General features: G+C 32.4%; 1 protein-coding gene across 1 annotated transcript in view; it reads right to left on the reverse strand.

Moving 5' to 3' along the window:
• Positions 1–574: 574 nt before the first annotated feature.
• Dop2R (dopamine D2-like receptor) overlaps positions 575–24,078 on the reverse strand; it is a gene marked incomplete at its 5' end in the record, with an annotated part of 156,819 nt that continues 133,315 nt past the window's right edge. The window contains 3 exon segments of the mRNA XM_072530427.1: positions 575–873; positions 13,679–13,899; positions 16,434–16,598. Coding sequence (XP_072386528.1) covers positions 659–873; positions 13,679–13,899; positions 16,434–16,598 — 601 coding nt within the window.

Raw genomic sequence — 24,078 nt, forward strand, 5'->3', positions numbered from 1 at the left:
GATTAAACCCTAAAGCGCAACTCATTTTTAACATAATTTATGAGTGTGTACTCAAAATATACATTTTTCGATCAAAGTGTACTGGTTTAGGCATAGATGGAGTAAAAGTTATCTCACGAAAATTGACAAGGTTAGCAGCAAAAATTAAGAAAGTTGCTTCTAAATGCTGAAGTAAACATTGTGTAATCCACCGCATTAACATCATAAAGGCCAAGGCCCTTAATTCAACAGTATTCTCCTTATAAAGATTTCTTAATATTTTTTAAAAAAGAATCGCAAGATCATTAGTGTTGTTTATTTTACCAAAGTATGTCTTAGTCGAAATTAAAATTAATCTTTGATATATATGTTCCTATTAAAGAATACTAAATTTGTGCAAAATTTTATACGTCCTTAATATAAAAACTAATAGTCACGTGGTCCAAAATGTCAAATTTTTCAATATAAATATTGTATAAAAAATTGAAAACATCTAAATATTCTAGCTAATAGTTTAATACTTCAATACTTCTAAAATATTAACACCTTTTTACATATTGGTTTAGATACATATATACAAAACAGTCACTTTTCATTTAATATTGTCGGCATAAGCCTAGTAAAAAAACAAAACAATTTAAGTAAAAAACTTCTTAAAGACTAAAAACCTGATACCAGTCTAAGCGCCCATGAACATGAGTTTTTTGAAAGCTTTCCTGAACTCAGGGTTAAAGATAGTGTAGATGACGGGATTGACGAAACTATTCATATAGCCAAGCCACGTGGTTAGAAGGAAAGCTGCCATGCCAGGCTGACAGTCCAAGTTGAGCTTGCTGCACATAGCGCTGAGAATGTTACATGTGAAGAATGGAAGCCAACAGATGAGAAAGACACCTGTAACACAAAGAAAATAGGTTTTATTTAATATCTGTATATATTATGTGGGACTATTTTTCTATATATATATATATATATATATATATATATATATATATATATATATATATATATATATATATATATATATGTATATATATATATATATATATATATATATATATATATATATATATGTATATATATATATATATATATATATGTATATATATATATATATATATATATATATATATATATATATATATATATATTTTCTCCCAGCGTATGAAGTGAGCCACATATCAAAAGAAACTGCGGTTGAAGTGAGGTCCTGTACAAAGTGAGGTCCAGTATATGGACCTCACTTAGTTAATCAATGTAAGACTTTTTCGTAGACATGTACTGATAGCAAAAACTGTTTTTTTACAAAAAAAAGTGGGACCTCATTTTGTATGGTCCACATCAATTTTTAGTTCAGAGATTTTCCGCAGAGAGGCGCTGGCTTTGGCGTATATTTTCTAACCTAACCATGTATATTCTATGCCCTGTTGAATAACTTACGATACACATACTGAGGACCATACAACTGGCAACATCTGTTCAACCCATTTTAAAACAGTGGATCGTCGCATAAATTCAAATAGTACAAAAATGTATAATACTTTAATCCTTTTTGAGAGCGTAGGCGCAAAATTTTGGTCGAATTCTTTTTAACAACATTTATTTTTTTCGAATCGTGAGAAAACTAATGGATATTTTAAAAAAAATTAAACGCAGAATAAAAGACTACATTATTGCCGAGGGCAGAAAGTCCCTTATAATAAACAAAAAGTTTCTTTTGAATGATATATTTAAAATAAAAAATCAGATTAAAATTTTTTTCACCTCTGTGACTTATTAAAATAAATATTATAGAAGTTCTCAGGGACTCTCGATCATAGATAATATAGTAATATTTCATTCTGCGTTTAAATTTTTCAAAAATACTTAATAGTTTTCTCAGGGTTCGAAAAAAATGAACGCATTTAAAAACATTTCGAGCAAAATTTTGCGACTGTGTTCTCAGAATGGCTTAAAATAATATACATTTTTGTAATCAGTATTTCAAAAGCTTTTAAATAAGGTATCACATGATGTATTTTCCTATTTAGAAAATCAAAGTTATGCCTGTCACCTGAAAAGGTATCGCGTAAAGTTCGAAACATTGACGCTATAATATACGATGATTATTTTAAAAATCGACCTGTCCGAGCGTTTTTCTTATGTTCTAAAAATAAATAAGTTATATACAGCATAGTGTTAGCAAATAAATACACGTTTTTTTGTTTGATAATTTTGTCCCTAAGGGCCAAAAGCAATTCTATATTTTTAGACATGTCTTCTGTAAAAATAATACAGGAACTCCCCCTCCTCGTTTTCCCTTTATCACTATTCGGTTGAAAGCTTTCATGAGAAATTTCTCACTCTCGCTAATACAACTATCAAATTATGTAGAGGTTTGATTGTCGACATTAGTTGTGTAGCAATTTACGGTCATTCTTTGTAGTTCACCTACTCTTCGTTTGTTCAGTAATATAAGTTGTACATAACAAATTTCCTGAAGTATTCTAAATGGTTTTTCGTTACTTTGATCCTGTTGTAATATGTTTCGGAATTTTTCTCCTTCAATATTCAGATATGATTTTAATAATGTCAGATCTTCAGCTAGAGGAATAAGCGATGGTTTGTTCTATTTTTTTCTGTAGATCTTTATTTGCAAGAGTAGAGATCTCATACTGCCATTCACTTGAAATTAGTTCTTTCAAAACTTTAATTTTTTTCATATTTTCACTTTATGTGCTACAACTTTTAAGTTGTATACTATAAGATAATTTACTTTGTACCGTTTGACCTGAAGATACTTTTGCAAAGTGTAGAAAGCGAAACCGGTTATTTTGGCAGTAAAATTAAATCGATTGTGAGTAAGTAAGTATTATTTTATTTCTTTTATCTATTTGAAATGGACTCACACAAGCAACACATTAAATATTTGTTTTTCATTTGTGGTTTTACAATGATTTAGTGCGTCAAGTAGGTATTGCTTGGAGCTCTGCGGTATAAATACTACAGCCGTCAGTTAATCTAGTGGCAGAAATTACGTTTTCTGATACAGTAGCAGCTGCTACTCCGTGGCAATTTTTTGAGGCATCAGTGAAGAACAATTTGTAAGTAGAATATTTGAGTAAATTCGCATGATACTGAAGCTAAACTTCAGCAGAACTGAGTGAATGCTTATCATGATTAAGTAAGGAGAGGTCTACTATTGGTAAAGAAACTGTCCAGGGAGGTGTCTGGTATATTTTTATGGGTGCCAAGGTGATTTGGTTGATATAATACGGTAGCCTTTTAACTCATTCGTAAAATGGTACTGTCTTGGTGGTATAATTTGTGTATTGTTCTAGTGATTCTCCCGATACTAAACTTGTGAAAAAAGTGTGATCCTTTGCGCTTAGAAGTTTTGAAGCGTAGCATAGTGATATATATTGTCTTCTGAGGTATAGTGGTATTTCTCCTGCTAGCACTTGAAGACTTCTTATTGGAGTAGTTCTAAAGGCTCCAAAGATTAGTCGTAGAGATGTGGTTTAAATAACATCCAGTTTTTTTAGTTGATTTTCATTTGCTGTTTCTTAACAGATGCATCCGTAGTCGAGTTGGCTTCTTATTAATGTCTGATAGAAATTTAGAAGAATTTTAGTATCTGAACCCCATCTATGATTAGATAAAACTCTTAATAAGTTTATTCTTTGTTAGCAGGATTTGATCCAATTGTTGATATATGAAGTCCATGTGAGTTGTGAGTCAAATATTACACCCAAAAATTTGATTTCACGAACTTGTTTTAGAGAATTACCATTTAGATATAAGTTTAAGTTGTAAGATGAATATCCTTCACATAGAGAGTTTAGAGATGTAATATCCTTCATAAAAATAGGTAGGCTTAGATGGGCTGGACATGTGTCAAGAGCAAATGAAAATTACCCACCCAGACGAACTCTATTATCGGTCCCAGTGGGAAATAGGAGTAGAGGCAGACCACGACTGAGATGGAGGAACGGTGTGGACGAGGACGCAAGGAAAATCGGCGCGGCAAATTGGCAACGGTTGGCGATGAACAGAAACGACTGGCGAAATAGACTGGGGAAGGTCAAGGCTCAACTAGAGCTGTAGCACCACTGATGATGATGATGATAAGTTTAAGTTGTATTCTGCTCTTCTTTTGTCAAACATTATTACTTTAGTCTTCTTAATTAAAAAAGTTAAACCAGTCTCTAAAGATCACATTTATAAGCTGCTTAATGTTCTCTGTAAAATTTGCGTAGCTGATTCTATATTTTTACTTTTAACATATATTACTAGATCATCAGCAAAAAGATTAGCTTTTACGGGAAGCTTTATGTGGTTTTTTATATTATTTATTGCGATTAAGAATATTAGTGGACTTAAGGCCGATCCTTGAGGAATTCCATTATGGAGTGATTTTGATGTTGACATGAATCCATTCGTTTTTGCTTGTATGGACCTGTTTTGAAGAAAGTTTTTGGTGAAAGCGAGAAAATTATCATCTATTTTCCAGTTTTTTATAATTTTGAGAATATAATACGTCCATACGTTGTGTCGAAAGCTTTTTTGATGTCGAAAAATATTGTGATTACTTTTTGTTGATTTGTAAATGCTTTATGAATTTCAGATTCTAGTGCAACAATGTTATCAGCTGTGGATCTTTCTGAACGGTATCCGCTTTGTATTGGAGAAAAAAGTTTTTTCTTTTTTAAGTGCCATTTCAGTCTTCTACTCAATATTCTCTTCATTGCTTTGCAAATGTTACTGGTGAGAAATATTGGACGATAGAAATATGGTAAGTTTTTTGGCTTATTTATTTTTAAAAAAGGAATTATAATTGCTTGACGCCATATTGAAGGAAACGTTTTATTTGTGTAAATATTGTTCAAGATTTAACTCATCTAGTGTAATCGGTATATTGAGAGGGCATAAAATATCTTCTATTTTGATTTGTGACAATTCGGTTTTGGTATTTACGTTACTATATTGAAAGTAGGAGTATTAAAATTTAAAATTTTTGTTTTAAAAATCCTAAAAGTTCTTTTTGATAGGCTTTAAATATCATATCCTTAGATCTCTCTGTTTGAATTGTTTTAACATACATATATGACAATGATTATTAATATTTTAGAGAAGTGTATAATAAAGATCTTTCATTACAGCATAATATACTACTATCGAACTTGTTTTATTAACTTCGCAGGTGTGTTCCTCTTTTACGGCATTTTATAGAATTTAATTAAAACCAGCGAGAAATTCCCCCAAGATTAATTTTCGAAAATAAAACTTTTCATTTCAACAAAATCAGACGATTTTCTGCATTGCTCTCTTTCTATTGCGAAAGAAAATAAAAATTGAACACGTGAGCAGGTGTCTGACTGTATGAAAGGACTCATTTTGTACGTATTGTTCCTAAAAATTACACCTCGTTTCATTCTAGATTTATTTTAGAAATGAATGAAAGTGGGTCTTAGATAATTGCATGACAGACTCTAGAACGGACAATCGGCAACACGTTTCGAGAGTTATCAACCTGAAAATTTAACAAATAAAAATATTTGTTAAAGTTAACGTACAATAGATATTCGTGATACATTTATTAATATTTATGTTATCGGAAGATGACTTGCTTAACCTTTCGGTAAACGCAGTTTAATTTTGTGTGTAATCAGTAGTCGGACACGGTCTACTACACCGATCATAAAACTAGTCCTCTGGATGCATTTTAAATTTCAATAAAATAATTTATTGTTTGTAGTTTTTTGAAAATTATTTATTATTCTCTTTTTTACTAAACAAATTACAATTAACCTTCGGCCAGGCGCGCCCTAAATAATTACGTCATCAGGCGCGCCGCAGCAATTTGCTGCCATGTAGTTTCTTATTGTTTTCGACACTTTTAATTATTGATTAACTGTATCGTTATTTATTTTGTCAAAAAATAAGAACGCTTTATAATTTAACTAATTTTAATAAATTGTACAGAAAAAAATTTTTAATTTATTTGATCATTACAATTAATACATACAATATTAGATTTAGAATGTCTTTTACAAGTGAATGCACTACATTGTGTACATTTCGTAGAGGTATACGACTTGATTTTTTCACTGTAACAATTGCAGCATCTACCACGTTTAGCAGGATTTTTGTCTTCTTGATGGGGTACTGGTTGCTTCGGAAACATCCTGGACAGGAACTCGGTTATATCACGTGGAAGTGTTTTAATTTGTGATCGTGTATGAAGGTGTTCTTTCGTCACGTTCATTGCAAGGTTTTTGAGAATATGTCTCCTTTTGAGTGATTTTCCAGAATTTCCAGCGGAATGTAGAACAAAAGCATTTATGCCTCCAATATTCATTAAATTATAGAATATAACACACGGCCATCTTTTAGTAATTCGTGAAACACTGTATGATGAACATAATTTATCTACAGTATCAACTCCTCCTTTTGATTTATTATAATCTAAAATCAACTGTGGTTTCTTAGTATCCATGTCAACTGTACTTTCGTTGTGAAATCCAAATATGCTAGATTGAACTGCCCTTGATTTATGTGGAAGAAATTCTTGAGGAATTTCTCTTTTGTTTTTCTTCGTCCCAAGCAGAGTAACTTTCTTCTGCAGCAAATATCTAGCTAACGGAATACTAGTATAAAAATTATCTGTTGTTATGTTTCTTCCTGTCATTTCTACAGACTCTATTAGACGTTTTACAACGTCAAAGGCCGAATTTGATACGTCGTATGGGCCACTTGACTGTTTACCGCAATATATCTCTAAATTGGCGGTATAAAATGTTTGAGCATCACATAACGTGTACATTTTTATCCCGTACTTAGCAGGTTTGTTGAATATATATTGTATCCAGCTACGCCTACCTCTAAAGGGATGGAGCATTTCATCAATTGTTGTATACTCTGACAAATTGTATGAGTTTTGACAATTTTTTATAAATCTGTCAAAAAACGATCCAATTGCCGACAGCTTGTCTATTTTACATCTATCACTCCTTGTATGTTTACCATCAAATCTCAATAAACGTGCAATAAATAGGAAACGTTTGTAGCTCATTACTGCTCGAACAATATCAATACCTGTGCCATCTTTTTTCCAAAGTTCCATCACATTTGTGTGTTTGTTGTGCTTTATGCCAATCAAATACAGGAGTCCAAAAAAGGCCAGTAACTCACTCCTGTCCACATTCTTGCAATCTCTATCTCTCAAATATTTTATTTTATCTTTATGTTCATTTATATATAAATTGGTAAAAATTAGAATTTCATCAACCATATCAATATTGATAATAGTAAAAACGCATCAATTTCTGTTTTTATTTGACGTGCAGTTCCTTTTAATCCCGGTGGTACTCTCATTATTTTTTGTTGCTTTGTCTTAGATGTGGCAAAAGAAGTTTTATACCACTTACTTGTTTTATCCTTGCCAATGAATGTATCTTCAACGTTTTCGTAAAACACTTCCTCCTCATCTGACATATCTTGCTCTGAAAATGTATCGTCGTGGTTCTCCTCAATTTGTTGTTCATCCAAATCACTATCACTTTCTAATATTTCACCTGTTTCATCTTCAATGTCTGTCATATTATTTAGAATTTCCTCTAATTGTGCTTGGGTTAACACTTCCTTTGGATTTTTACGAAACATGGCCTAATCTAAAATTATAAAATATGTTATAATATAGAATTCTAAAATAATCTAATATGTTTCATATATATTATTAATTCTTATAAATAATTATATTATTAACAATTTTACTTACCAATAAAATTTTAATTTCTCGAAAAAGATATATAAAATATTAGTTATTTCAAAAAAAAATTGCGCGAATTTCACTACCAGGCGCCTTGCAGCAATTGTCTGCCTCGATATACTATTCACAATAAAGTACGATGACTAACTAATTGGATTTGGATTTCACAAGACGATGATGGGTACCGACTAAGGATTAACCGATAAGGGAATTTTAAAAATATCACGTACATATCGTATCCCGTTAACACTTTACCTGGAAATATTGAGTTTACGCAGCAAATTACTGCGGCGCGCCCGGCTGAAGATTAATTTAAAATTAGAACATAACATATGAGTCTTCAAGAACAATCTTAAACAAAAATTAAACATTATTTCACTAAGACTTATAAAAAACTATAAGAGATGGCAAAAAACATAGTAAAATTAAGTCAGAATATTGTTACATTCATTGCAAATTGGATTTACACGTTTCAAACAAAGATACTTTTTACAAATCGAACAAAAATATTTCGTTTTTCGATTATTTTTCCATCAACAGTCACCACACCTTCCAATTGCTTCTGAAGTTCTTTCAAGTGGCACGACATCTTTATCCAAATGACAAATGACAGATCTTCTTTAGTCAAATCCCTGTTGTCTTGGATATATAGACATTTTGGTTTCGATTTTTCTGATGGTTGTAAATAAGGCTAAATGCTAAATTTGTCAAAACTTCTCATTGGGACTTTGTGGAATTTGGAATGATACAATTGTAAATAACAAAGCCACATTATATTGTGTGTAGAATTTATCTACACTAATCTACAGTATCAACACCACACAGTACACAAAAAAAGATTTATGGCAAAGTTACGGTAAGCAGTTCAGTGGATGTTCTGCAATGAGTCAGATATTCTTCTAAGTGAGCATTAAAAGCAATGTTTCAGAAGATATTTTTTTATAACTTTTTCGAAACTATTACAGCTTAACTGTTTAATACTTCTTGTTAAAATATTGTAATAGTTATAATTAAGGTAATTTTTATCTGAAAAACATAATCTACAGCGATTTGTTCGTAAGCAGTGACAGCTTCGCGTATTGTGAAAGTGAACATTAGACTGCTTTACTAAATGTGTGCGTTTTCCGTCAATTTCAGTCAGTACTTAAAATATAAACCCAGTCATCATCATCTTCGAAATGTACGGGTTTGTACGGAAATCGTTGATATAAGTAATAAACAAAATAGGTCTCAAGACCGAACTTTGTGGGACTCCATGTTTTACGGATAGAAAATCGAAGAGATAACCTTTAGACACTACCGCCTGGTGTCTGCCACATAGATAAGAATATATAAGCTCAAGAGGGATAACTCTGATTCCATAGTAATTTTATGGAGCAATATATCGTGTGAAACACAGTGAAGAGTCTTCGACAAGTCGCAAAGAGAAATTGCTATGCGATCGCTGCGTTCAAGCCCCTCAATCACCTCACTCATAACATTAATTACCGCGTTCGTAGTAGAACTAGCATATTTGAATCCATATTGTGAGTTGCTGAAGTAAATATTTCACTCAAAATAGGAATAAAATTGTTGTTTGATAATCGTTTTTAATCACTTTTACGAAAGTATAAACAATACTTATGGGTCTGTAATTGTCAGTTTATGTGGAATCACCTTCTTTGTTGATATATAGTACTTTTGAGTATTTTAGTACTTCCGGAAATACTCTAATTGATATATTAAATAAATAAGATGAGTGAAAGGTATTTAAACTATTTGGTAAGTTTCTTTTAAAATTTTGCTATTAATTTCGTGAATGTCCCTACAATTAGAATTACTAAGAGACTTTATTATTTGAGAGACATCATCTTCCATAACGCGACGAAAAAAAAGTACTGCCTGAAAAAGGATAATTTCTATAATTGAAGAGAACATCGACATTAATAGTGGGAAGAGATATAATTATATTCTCTGCTATTGCAAATTTACTATTTTCCAGCAGTCTCTAGGTTTATTATTGTAATTAGTAATGAAATCACAGTAAGCTGAGCTTTTTAGCATTTTGTAATTGCCAATTATATTCAAATTTTTGTTGTTTATATACTTTATACAAATCGGGATCCTTATTGGCATCTGCAATATGTTTAATAAGAGAAAGATTAGATCTATAAGACCTTAATTCATTATTAAACCACTGCAGGGATGTTTTTTAGCTACTTGTACTAGCTAGCTCACGTTTAAGCTTCTGTAAACCAGAAGAAATAATAAACCATTGAAATGTTTGATTAGAGTCAACAACTTTACGCTCATGGTCAATAAATAAAAATTGAGCTTGATGGTCAGAAAGACAAGGTTCAAATACGCCCACTATGTAGATATTTTCAGAAAAAATTGTCATAATCTTGTTGATGCAACTACTGGTCTTGTATAGTCGTTTATAATTACCTTTAGACCAAAACATGTTAATAGGCTTTAAATATTAAAAGAAGGGCCGGATTTAATTTTAAAATTTATATTCAAATCACCAAGTATGATCATTTTATCTGCTTTACTAAGTAAGGATATTTTGCCACTCTCAAAATTCACTAAAAAAAAAATCAAAGTCACTCTTGCCCAACCTGTATATAGTTGAAATATTGATTTTTATTAAAGGTACATAAATTGCGCAAAACTCTGAACTTTGCTCTACATTATATTCATTCAGATCAAGAGAAGAATACATAAGATTGTCTATTACGTAAATTGCAACTCCACCTTGTTTCTTTTTTACCCTACAAAGAAATTAACTAATGAAAACTCGGAGATGGTAACTAATTTTAAATATTCTTTACTTTGGCAGTTTTTTGTAAACAGCTTCTAGGTTTCTTCTTCCGTCTTCTTTACGTGCTGAAACTTTCTGTTGAAGTTAAACTGCAGCTTCTTTTATTATCGAAATATACCTTATATGTAGAGTATGTGTCAGGTCTATGCCATTCCACGCAGTTAAAAGTAATATCAAATACCGTCTTACCTAAGAATTCTAGAAGATCATCGGCTTTCATAATTCTCTAGGAATGGTGTTTACAGCAGACGATTCGTTGCTTCCAATAATCGGTTTGTATTTGTTTTCTTTCTTCGATTGGGTGCTTTTAAGGTAAGTGTCCTGGTTTTGGATTATTTTTATTTTCTTTTTGTTTATCACTCATGTATGAATGAAGTCGACTTGTGTTTTTTTAATGGCAATTTAATGAACAGATGTTCTTCAAAAAAGGAGATAAGAAAGACCACAATAATTATCGAGCAATAAATCTATTAAATACAACACTTAAATTGACAACAAGAATAATAGCGACAAAAATAAACGAACGAATATCTCTGCAAGAGGAACAGCAAGGATTTCGGACAGGAAGATCATGCACGGATGCAGTTTTTGTAATAAGACAAATAAAAGAAAAGTCGCTGGAATACAACAAACCAGCATATATGTGTCTGATAGATTTGAAGAAAGCGTTTGATAGAGTGAGAATTCGGGACGCGATACATTTATTATATAAAAAGGGAATATCACTGGATTTAGTAAAAGCCATTGAGAATATAATAAAGATAACATAGCTATGGTAAGATGTAAAGGAAAACTATCACAACCTATCAAATATGAAACTGGCATTAGACAAGGAGATTCGCTGAGCCCATTAATATTTAATCTGATAATGGATGAAATCATAAAGAAAGTTAAAAAAAGAAGAGGATATAGAATGGGAGAAAAGGAAATAAGAATAATATGCTACGCTGACGACGCCATAATAACAGCCGAAAATGAAGATGACCTACAAAGATTAATTAAAGAATTCGAAGATACGGCGCTCATATACAACATGGAGATCTTAACAGAGAAAACTAAAGCGATAGTGATATCAGCGAAACCGAGAAGATGTAAACTAGTCGTAAATAACAAAATAATAGAACAAGTGATGGAAACTGAATATTTGGGAATAAAACTGTCAAGCTACGAAAAAGTGGAAGAAGAAGTACAAAAACAAGTGAACGTGGCAAACAGAGCAGCAGGATGTCTCAACAACACAATCTGGAGAAACAAATACCTCACAACGGAAACGAAAACCAGGATATATAAATCAACAATAAGACCGATAATGACTTACACACCGGAAACAAGAGCAGATACGGCGAAAACACAAAGACTACTGGAAACAACAGAAATAAAAATCTTACGAAAAATAACAAACCAAACGTGGACCAAAAGAAGAAAAGTGGAATGGAATCAACACATCGAAAGAATGACAGAAAATAGAATAGTACGAATAGCAAGAGACAAATCGCCAAATGGAAGAAGATCATTGGGACGACCGAGGAAAAGATGGTCAGACAACGTCAATTGAGGTTAAAAACCGAAGTAAAACAGGCATTTTTTGCCTATTTATAAAGTCAAGTAGGAAGCAATTTAATGGGTTCTTGACTGTTTTATTTACAGTTTTTTCGCGAGTAAGGCTTGACATGGGTATGGCTGATTTTTTAATAAAATTATCTTTTAATAAAGAAACTAAATCTTGTTGCTCCTTCGTTCGTTTTTCTAAATGGAATGATAGTTTACTTACTGCTGCAAGTTCACTTTTTATTTAACTTAGTCCCTGGTTTGTCTTTATATACTGATCAGTGATTGTACAAAAAGGGTGTACATATGTGAAATTATAAATATAATTTCAGTTAAATAGGACTGTATTACATAGGGCTGGTTCAAATAAATTAGGATATGTGGTAAAAGGTTATACAGATTATAGCAAATTAAGTTTATATAAAGTCTTACCAATTCTTCTGCTGCACATACACACACTCGCGGTATTTAGAGGCTTTCAGTCGCGGTTGTTCTTCATACGGGGAAACTGTCCGGTTACCGGTTTCTGAAGACGTGTTTCGCGGTACTAACACTTAGATCACACGAGATATAGCACATTTGCGTCTGTACACGATTTAAAATAGTACTTGCGGTATTTTTCGCGTAACTATAAGCGAGAGAGATAATTAGAGTAGAGAAAAAGCGTGGTAAGTCTATACCAAGCGATAGGTAGCGATTGATAGAGAGATAATACGTCTGCCTAGTAGGACTCAGCAGACGAAAGAGAGGACGACTGTCTCTAGCAACAGTCAGCAGTCAAGAGAGAGTGTCCGTTATCATCGAGAGACAACAGGCAAGAGAGTGTGCCTTTCTTTGCTATCTTACAACTGTCTGTATTTCTAATGGAGTGGGGTTAAAATTTGAGTAGGAAGGGTTGGAGAACGGGAAATAATTGTAAAATTGTGGTAGAATGGTAGCTAGTAATACAGCGAAAAAATGACATGATTTTTCGCATGTGAAAAAATTGAACAGTGATCACACACAATAACTAGGTTATGTTCTACATTGAATGCTTTAATATCTTCTTGCATTGTTTGTGTTAATCTATTAACGTACTCTGATAACTGAGGATTAGAACCGGACAGTAATAACTTAAAATTCACTATTATGTCAATTAGTTCCTGCTTTTTTAGCTTATTTGGTTCGGCTGTTAAAACTGCGTCTTGATTATCGGACGCCACCTTGAAAACTTGTAAATTTGTAAACCAAAATTATATTAAATAATATTACAAGATTTGAGAAAAGAACTCGTACCACAGTTTCGTATCATAGTAGATAAGGACACCTATCCGTTATTAATAGATTATTTTAAGAGTTCAATATGAAGAAAAATTAATGTATATTATTTGTCGCTCAAAAGTTTTATCACACCCGTTTAAATCTTTAAATTAGGAAATTCCTTAATGGTTTAAAAACAAATAAAAGATAGTTCTCATACGAATATATGAAAGACAACAATGTTGTTATATTTATAGTATGTTTTAAAAGTAATATTTGTCGTTCTTTATTTTTAGTACTTATAGAGATCAAGTTTAATATTATACAAAAAGTTCACATATTAAATACTAAAAACTTACCAAGAACGATTGCAAGAGTTTTAGTAGCTTTTCTTTCCTTTTTCGCCGACGATTTCTCTCGCTTCTTTCTACTTGCTTTATTAACCTTGTATATTGTAAATCTGGCAGCAGCTGTGGCTTTTTTCTCTTTTTTGGAGCCTGTAGAACCCGCAGCCGGAGAGGAGGCTGCCCGATTCGCAGCTACAGGGCTGTTGGCCGAGTTTATCATCCTCGGCACCGCTCTGAAACAACACAACACATGAATTATTTTTTCTATTTGGTTTGGAGCTTTATTGCGAATAAATCATTCTTTCTAAGGATTTCAGAACACGTTGCGTAGGGAACGGTTCGCCGGTAAACATAATTTTGAAGTTACCCTGAAAACTTTTATAAAGTTTGCTTCATATTGTTGGTTGTACATATTATCTGAATCGACAAAAATTTCTATAATTCTACACGACAATTATATAAATGAATCACTTTAAACTTATTTTATAATAGCTTATTTTGTTTAAAAATAGCTTCTGAAACTCTTATCTTGTGGCATGTTTTCTTACAATTAATAATTGTTGGTCTCATCCCATATAAATACAATAAAACTTGTATAATATAATTCTCAAAAAATCTATTTTAAAAATATTCTTTCTAGTTATAAAGAATGCTCTGATTATAAAGTAAATAATTTATCTTTCAACAGAGACATTCTTTGCCGATAAAAAAGTAAATGTTTTTATTTTAATTTTTTATTTTTATATTTGCAGTGCAAATATATACAAAAATGCAAATATACTTACAAAACTTGTCAAACGAAACCTTTTAACCGCTCTTAACCCTTTATCCCGAGTATGCTCGGCTAAACAATTTTTAACAAAAATTATTAACCCGAGATATCTCGCGCTGAATATTGACTGAACAGCAAACCGTTTAAAATTGTTTTAAATAGTGGCATAAAATATAATAAAACGTGTTAACTCGCCTATTTTGTTGCCACAACACAAAAGAATTTGAAATTTTAAGAGCGGTGCGACAGGGGTGTATTTTGTCTCCTATGCTCTTCAATCTCTATGTGGAGAACATTTTTGCAGAGGCACTGGAAGGCTCTGAGTGTGGAATAAAGGTAAACGCGTTCCCGATGAATAACATTCGTTACGCCGACGACACCGCGATAATAACAGACAACGAACATGATATGCAGTTGATGTTAAATAAAATAAACATCATAGGAAAAATATATGGCTTAAACATAAATGCTGGAAAAACTAAATGTATGGCAATAAGAAAAAACGCACTTTTAAGAATACAACTGCAAGTAAATAATGCTCCAATCGATTAAGTCAAAACATTTAAATACTTGGGAATGATGATGAATGACCAATGGGATCCTCAACAAGAAATAAAATGCCGTACCGAACAAGCAAGACAAGCTTTTATTAAATTTAAACCGCTACTATGTAACCACAATCTTTCCTTCAATCTCCGCTACAGGATGGTTAAATGCTATGTATGGTCCATATTGTTATACGGCATGGAAATATGGACGTTAAGAGTACCTTCCATTAATAAGTTGGAGGCCTTTGAAATGTGGACGTTGCGAATAATGTTCCGCATACCATGGACAGATAGAGTGAGAAACGAGGGAGTCTTAAGAAAGGCAAATACTGAGAGAGAACTACTCAATTTGATCAAGGTATGACAAATTGGATACCTCGGTCATATTCTAAGAGAAAAAAATACGCAATCCCTTAACTAATCATCCAGAAAAAGATCGAAGGCAAGAGAGGAGTAGGTCGCAAACAAATGTCGTGGCTACGGAACATAAAGAACTGGACAGGCATAAATAACACTGGCGATCTTTTGCATGCCGCAAAAGACAAACGTCTGGCCTTAAGATAATTCGCCAACGCACTATAGGTGCACGGCACTATAAGAAGAAGAACAGGTCCTTACATATGGTGCAGGAAGACTAACTCTGACAAAAGGAACAATAAATAAAATAAGAGTAACACAACACGCTATGGAAAGATCAATGTTAGGTATTACTATTAGAGATAAAGTACCAAACCTAGAAGTAAAGTACCAAACCTAGAAGAAAAACAAGAGCCACGAATGCAATTGAAAGAATATCTATGGCTAAATGGGCTTGGGCCAGACATGTTGCCAGAATGAAGGATGAGAGATGGACTAAAAATATTCTTGAATAGCGACCAAGACAAGATTCATATCGAAACAGAGGACAAGCACGAGCAGAGATGGACGAATGATATAAAGCGAATCACCACAAATTGGATGCAAGAAGCTCAAGATAGAAATGGGTGAAAAATTGTGTGGAAGACCTACGTTCAGCAGTGGATAAATATAGGCTAGTTGTTGATTATAGGTATTTTGAATGCAACTAAATTATCATCATCGATATTTCAATGGGATTATTTGACAAGTGGCCAAGAAATATAGTACTTCGTCATCAATCTGAAAAAAGGAAAATAGAATGATTCTGAGTAATATTAAAATAAGGAATTTATGTCTGAAATAAACAATGATCATATAAAAATACTAGCGAGCTAGGACATATAAAAAATTAATTTCGTATTGTTATCCAAACAACCATGTGCTATCAAATTTGTTCCAAGCTCCAAAAATATTTTTCTTTAAATCTACTCAGACAAAGCATAATAAAGCAAACTAGAGCATCTGTGGAAATTTTAAAACGAAATAAAAACACTTCTACTACAAGCTGAAATTGTCTTGGGATCCAGTTTATATCTTCAATAAAAATTACCTTAATTCGGTATCCAATGTCGAGCCGTTCTTCTTGGAAATATTTCGTAATCTTCTAGGACTTTCAATGACAGAAATATCTGGATGGCTATGAACGTAGCCCGAATCATTATTTCCGTTCGGGTCACCCATTGGGACGGGAAGGTTAGCCACTACTGTCGATATTCTGCAAGAGAAGGAGAAAGTAAATGAAGGTGTGCCGGTGACAGTTGGATGACAATGACAAATGCAGGCAAAAAAGGAACCATATAGAAACTACAATATTACAATATTATTAAGTACTACTAACAGGTAAGTGGTAGAACTAGCTTCAAGGTATTTATTATATATATATATATATATATATATATATATATATATATATATATATATATATATATATATATATATGTATGAAAACAGTTGACTAAATGTAATTCTTTCTGATAACCAATATTTTCATTTTGTTGCGTTGCATAGATACACATGACGATTTTCCAATGCAAGAATAATTGTTTATGTGCGAAACATGGAAATTCTATGTTAATTCCGCAAACTCCCAACAGTTGGCTTTGTGATTTGTTTATTGTCATTACAAAAGCCAAACGCACGGCAAATTGTAAATGTGTAACATCAAATGGTAAGTTTGTTGGAATCATGCATATTCACGGAATCAATACATCTTCTGCTTTGTATTTCTCCTTGATGATCGTTGCCTCAATGACATTATTTATCAGCCTTTTCACAACCAGTCTCGTCCTCTATAGGATAGTAGACTATGTCATCCCGAGTTATAACTGTGGTAATGTGTGATTCGAATGAAAACTATTTTCCTGGAAGAAAATTCAGAATGGTAGTATTAAAAACACGCTGAATAAGCTCAGTCCAACAAATTAATAATTTAACTTAAGAATTACACTGAAAAGGTAAGTTGATAATTGTAAACGTTACTACTACGCTCGATGCATAATAAATAATAATTGCTGAAAACTGTGTATAGTGAGAAAAGTCTTATTGTGCGAGAGAGACAAGATCCCTATCCCGTGCTGTTTACTGGGTAGGAAGTGACATTGTTGGAGGCCTGGCGGGGATATCTAAACCATTGATAATTGATCAGTTATATCGACCAGGACTAAAATGAATAGGTTTTTAATATGGCTATAAACACATAGGATATAGTGATAGAAGGGTGATAAGTAAGAGTTGTTTGTTGAATGTCACAACATAAAAAATTAGTAATAATAAAAGGTTTTATCCAAAGAAAAATTAAAAATATTTGAGGTGTATCACCCATATCACTTAGGAATAAGTATATTAAATATACTAGCGGTGACTATCGAAGACCCTGACAAAACGTGGAAAAATAGAAAGAAATGGATCACTGAAGCCATTAACAATACTAATCTCAAAGACAAAACAGCTAGGAAAAAACATTGGATAACTGAAGAGACTCTCAATATTGTAGAAAAAAGACAAAAACTTAAAAACGGCACATTCAATTTAAAACAAAAAGAAATAGAGATATGCATCATAAATACAACTATAAAACACTTGTGCAGAAGGGTCAAAAATAATTATATTAAAAACATATTTGTACAACTAGAGGAACATGCTGACCGCCAGGAATCTAGACAACTTTTTTCAAAAATCAAGTAACAAATTTTATGAAGATCTTCTCTATGAGTAGCATTATTATTATTTTTATCCTTTTTGTACTTAATCCTTAAGCCCAAAAAAAACCTAAAAGTGGTCCTAAAAACCTTTATTGCCATTTTATGTGTTTTAGCATCCCTAAGTTGGTCTTAACTCCATCTATCCATCTAATTAGTAGTACACCAATTCGTCTTTTTCTTATAGGTGTTTCCGTAGTTACAGTCTGTCCCAAACCCTTCTTTCAGTGCGTCACTAATTTTGACATAATATAGGATTTTAAGAATGTCGAGAATTATTGCATGTCATTTTAGTTAAATTTGACAGTTGCAGGATCGTACTCCCTCTATTTCTAATTTAAAATAATTTAATAATTTTAATATTAGTCTTTGTTCTTTCTCGATATATCTCGGCATATTTAAAATATTTTTATGACAATAAATACAAAATTAAATTTTCACTGTAAAATGTTTGATAATACTAACCTGGAATGACAATTATTTTATCAGTTGACGTTGTGAAAGTACTGTCAAGATCGAGACCTTCTGCGTCAAATTATATTTATGCGCATCATTGATTGGATATCTATTTAGCGTATTATAAACTACAACCAATTATACATCCGTAACTAGAATTAGCTTTACGATAAATAATTTTCCAAGTTCTATGTATAATAATCACAGACTCACGTTTGTTTTCTGTCACTTCTAGCTTAATGTGTTAGAGAGAATTCGATCAACTATGACGCACTGAAAGAAGGGTTTGGGACGAACTATATCTGTTTGGCGATCGTGTTGTCTGGCATTCATTATGTGTACAGCCGATCTAACTCGCTATGTTTTAATGAACGTTACGGCGTCTGGTTCATTAAAAAGTTGGTATAATTCAAAGTAATATCTTTTGCGCCACTTTCCTTGGTTGTTTATAGCTCCAAATATTTTGTGTAGTAATTTAGGCTCGCATAATCCGTCTCAGTAGTGTATTGTATTTAATAATTTTTTGAGTCTTTGGAAGTAAAATTTAGGTAAGGGTACTTTAACTTAAGTGAAGGTTTGTTTCATCTTTAAATTTTTTTGCTTTTTCTACTAGTAAGAGTCACGAATAAGTCAAAAAATATAAAGCTGTCAGCATGTTCAAAGATATGACTTCTAAAGATTGTTTCTGTTCTTCGTTTGCTATAGGATACTTAGTAACTAGCTTGTATTTGATTTTGTCTTTGTAAGCAACTGGACCAAACTATTTGGCCACAGTTTCCAAAGTTACGAAATAAGATTTGTATCGGTTTATTGTAAACAGTACCGCCGTCTCTAATTTGCGTGTCTTGGACTCTCTTTTCCGAGGCAATATTAAACTATATTTACCTTTTCATATTAGACATCGTTATTACCTTAATTAGAAGAGTCTTTCTGATATACCAAACTCATGCAACGATTGATATAGTACTTTTTTCTTGACATTGCCGTACGTGGCCTTGAATTCGACAAAAAGATAATGGATTTCAATGTTAAATTCTAATGTCTTCTCAAGGATCTATGTTATTGAATAAATCAGTTTAATTGTTGATTTTCCTGCAGTTGATCTGCCTGGTATTTTCCAATTAGGCTTATTGTGTAAACTTGTAGACTTTCGTAAAAAATATTTGCTAGTATTTTGGAAGTAGTTGTTAAGAGGGTAATATCTCTGTAGTTGTCCGACCATTTTTATGTAAAAGGCATATTACGCATATTCACAGTGCATGGTGCTATTTGGCCACACAAAAAATTAAAGTTTATGCAGTATATGTAGCAGGACGTAGCCTCCATTCTTTTGGAGCTCACTGCAGATTTGACCAGTTCCTGGTGATTAAGTATTCTTAAATTTTTTGATGGCTTGAGCAACCTTATTAATGGTAGATGGTCATTCGTTTGGGTTGAATAAGGGTTAAATGGGATAAATGGGTAGAATTACAAGCATTTTTATCTGCTGTGTGATATCTGATTCCCGTTATGAAGGCCATTGAATGTAGCAACGAAAAATTCAACCCATCGTGCAACGGTTTAAGACTAAGTATATTTATTTCTACATCCTTGCAGCTCCCTATTTGTGGTTTTTTTTGTCATTTTGTTCAGATTGCTGTAAAACTTTTGAGTTTAGTTTTGATCTCTTAGCCCTTCTATGTTTTCTAACTACTTTTTCTCAAATTGCTTCTTTTTCTTCTTCTCTTCTTAGCATCCGGTTCTCCTCCTGTGCTCTCTTTGTGCATACTTCTTGATTTGTCTTAAAGCATGCTTTATTTTTGTTATCTGTTGCTTCTTGGCACTTCTTGTCAATTCATTCGCTTTTTTTTAACTAGTTTGGTTTTTACCAATACTGTTTCTTCTTAGATATTATGTTTTCCAAGTTTGTGCAGAATTAATTTCCTCTTGTTTCACATTTGTATCCGTCTTTAAGTTTGATATCATTTCTCTTATATTTACTAGATTTAAAATCATTATAATTTTAAAAAGGAAAAGACAGTTAAGATTTGATTTCACGTACAGGGCGCTTGCGCATCCTCTTATACGTATTTCGACCCAATAGGCCTCATCAGAACGGCTTTCGCAATCGCTCTGAAACCTATTGGGCCGAAATACGTATAAGCGGATGCGCAAGCGCCCTGTACGTGAAATCAAATCTTAACTGTCTTTTTCTTTTTATTTCGATATACTCTGTACGAGTACTAGAAACCAATTCGCTAAGAATTTTGCTTAGTTAAGGAGATATGTTGTGGAATGCAATTTTTAGATTCCCCATGTCTCTCTTAACATCTTTATCAACGTCTGTTTTGCCTTGCAATTCCTAGAAGGCACAGATTAAAGCGGAATTCTTGAATTTGGTTTCAAAAATTAGTCTACGATTTCATTATAATTTTCTAATTAAACAATATATTTTAATTGTGCTATAATTATTCGAGTCACAATGTAGTATTATTTATTTCACATATACTGATAATTTGGAATCTCTTACCGACGATATCTTACTTATTTGACGACTTTCAGGATACTTTATTAACGATATAATACCAAAATTCCCCACTTGTAAATCCTATTTTCAATTTTCAATTTTCTATTCATATTAAAATTGTTTTATTATAAATTATTCGACCTTGATATGTTCTATATTATATGAAACGTTAATAGAATCAATTTCTCACGCCTTTAACAAGGATTCTCCGCAAAAAATAAATATTTATGAAGAGTGTTGCTGAATTAATTACTTCTTTTCTTAATATGACATAAAAAGTTCGTTCACGAAATACATCCACAAATGAAGGTAAACCCCAAAAGAGATCTATAGAATGCGTACCCCCTACCGAATTTTGTTGCTAGTCGGTTACAGGGACAAACTCAGGTTATTTTGTGAATTAGTAAGTAAGTAAATTTTAAAACATTCTTGATATGCATTAAAAAACACATTTTAAAAATTATTTAATATGTACTTTTATCAGGAAATAAAACGGAATAAAAACCAATGAATGAATATATTAACAATCTCAAATAAGAAATTACACTTTCAGTATGGTTCTGGAACAATTTTTTGGCAGACTTTCTAATTTTTCTACCATATTTGATGGGATTTAGTGGGTTTTTTTCTCACTAAATATATATATAGGGTAAGTGAAGCAAGTGCATACCCGGGGCAAGTGCGTTTGAACTAAATAAAAATTTTTGTAACGTGAAGTTGGGTATGTTTCCAAGTTTCACAGTACTCATGTTATATTCTTTTAGTGGCATAGAAATTTTTACTAATCCAATATATTCCTACACTGAAGCTTCTGCGATTATAGACCCGTCTGTATACAGGTATAACTGTACAGCCTGAGTTCTGTGTTTTCTCTGCCTTATCAGTCCTCTATATATTTCACCTTGAATATGGAACCAAATTGGCTACTAGTCCTATAAAAAAATTTTTGAGAGAAAAATTGGTCATTTGTCGCAAGAAACCACGTGAAGACGGTGCGAGCAGTGCTCAAAACCATGATTACGGAAACGCAGTGATGTAGAGTGCGTTAGAGATCGTTGAAACAGGGGTTTTTCAACAACTGTTACAACCTGTTTCAGTTCCAAAAATTATCTGTTTAAAAAAACTGCTTCAATTTCAAACTGTTCCAACTCTAACACTGACACTGTGTTTATGTGTTCATAAACGTAGGGGTTGCTTCAGTACCGGTTCGGTTTGTTCCAGAAAGGTTATTGCGTTAAGAATAGACCATTGTATTTGTGGTTGTATGTTTTGAAAGTTTGAAGTCTTGTCGCGAGTCGCAGTAGAATTAAATTGAAAGAAAGCATCCAACTGTGAACATTCCACAAAAATCTGTTGTGTGTAAGTAGTGACATTGGAAATATAGAAAACGTTGTGGACAGCGCCAGTGTTGTCATCACTACCACTACTAGCTGCGATTCACAGCAGTCAAGTGCTAGTTGTATATCCACCGCAAACAGAGACATACATGAACCACCTAAACAGCCCGTAATAAAAAAACGTAGAATTACGACACAAGAAAGAATTACATCTTTTTCCCAATGTTTCCCAATTTAAACCCAAAGTTACTTCCAGTTCGAGGGCTATAATTGAATTTCAAAGGTATTTGGAAGATGAAGTCGTTAGTCGGAGTAAAAATCCTTTAGACTGGTGGAGAGAAAATGAACATAATTACCCGTATTTAAGTCGTTTGGTACGAGCTAGATGTTGTGCGTTAGCTACCTCTGTGCCTTGTGAAAGGTTATTTTCTAAGGTAGGAAATCTTTTAAATGAACGTCGAACAAGACTTAGTGCAAAAAAATTAAAATATTTGTTGTTTATAAATGCTAACAATTTTTTTTTTAGGTTTTCTGAATCCATTTAATTAATCCAGGAAAAATTTAAGTTATTGCCGGCTAGTTTTGTGTTCCTTTTTAATAACTATAGTTATAGTACACTTCCAAATAATAGTTTTATGCTTAAACAAATTGTATACTTAACTTTTTATTAGATGATATGAATTTACCTATTAACTTTAAGTATTTTCTTATTATTAAATCTGCAATAATAATAATATATAACAATTTGGATGTAGATTTTATCGTTGCCAAAGAATGTTATATTGGAACTTATTGATCAATATCTGTTCCAGTCTGTTCCAAATAAAAACCTGTTTCGAAATTAACAGATCCTGTTCCAAAGTGGCATCTCTAGAGTGCGTATCCTGTAAAGTGGCTTTGTGCTTAGATTGTTTTAAACCATATTATTCAAATGCCTGAACTATTATTTTTATTATGATACTTTTGTTTACTTATTACAATATTATGCAGTATTTTTGTATTATTTAAAGTCCTATACCTATCATCAATACCCTTTTTATCATTTGGTACACCCTATGTACCAGATAAATTAGCATCAAAATTATTCCTTGATGGAACTCAGTACAACGATTGACCAGCATTTTTTTTTTTTTTCATAGAAAAAAATAAAAATATATTCAAAATCCAATAACTGATGGACTATTTATAGTATTCCCAACTATTATCTGTTTGAAAGAAAAATATTACGTAGGATCCTGGGCCCAATAAGTGAAAACAACAACTGGCGAATTAGGTACAATAGAGAAATATACGAGCAATATAGCGAACCACCTCTAGCACAACATACTAAACTGCAGAGATTACGATGGGCAGGGCACGTGGTCCGCATGCATGAGAATAGAATCCCCAGAAAATTATTAAATGCAAGAATGCAGGGAAAAAGACCTGTTGGAAGACCTAAAAAGAGATGGGAAGATGAAGTCGATGAGGATGCCAGGAACTGCCTGGGAACGCGTTCATGGAAAAGAACAGCGGTAAATAGAGATGGTTGGAGAAGCCTGTTGAAGAAGGCCAAGGCCCGATTTGGGCTGTAGCGCCATTGGATGGATGGATGGAACTATTATCTGAAAAAACTTTATCATATTAAACTTGCGGCTTAAAGGGTTAAATGTTCTGCAGTTGTATGCAAGCGATATTTCCGGAATTATGGCACTTAGA

This window comes from Diabrotica undecimpunctata, chromosome 4 (assembly GCF_040954645.1).
Source record: "Diabrotica undecimpunctata isolate CICGRU chromosome 4, icDiaUnde3, whole genome shotgun sequence".
Classification (NCBI taxonomy): domain Eukaryota; kingdom Metazoa; phylum Arthropoda; class Insecta; order Coleoptera; family Chrysomelidae; genus Diabrotica; species Diabrotica undecimpunctata.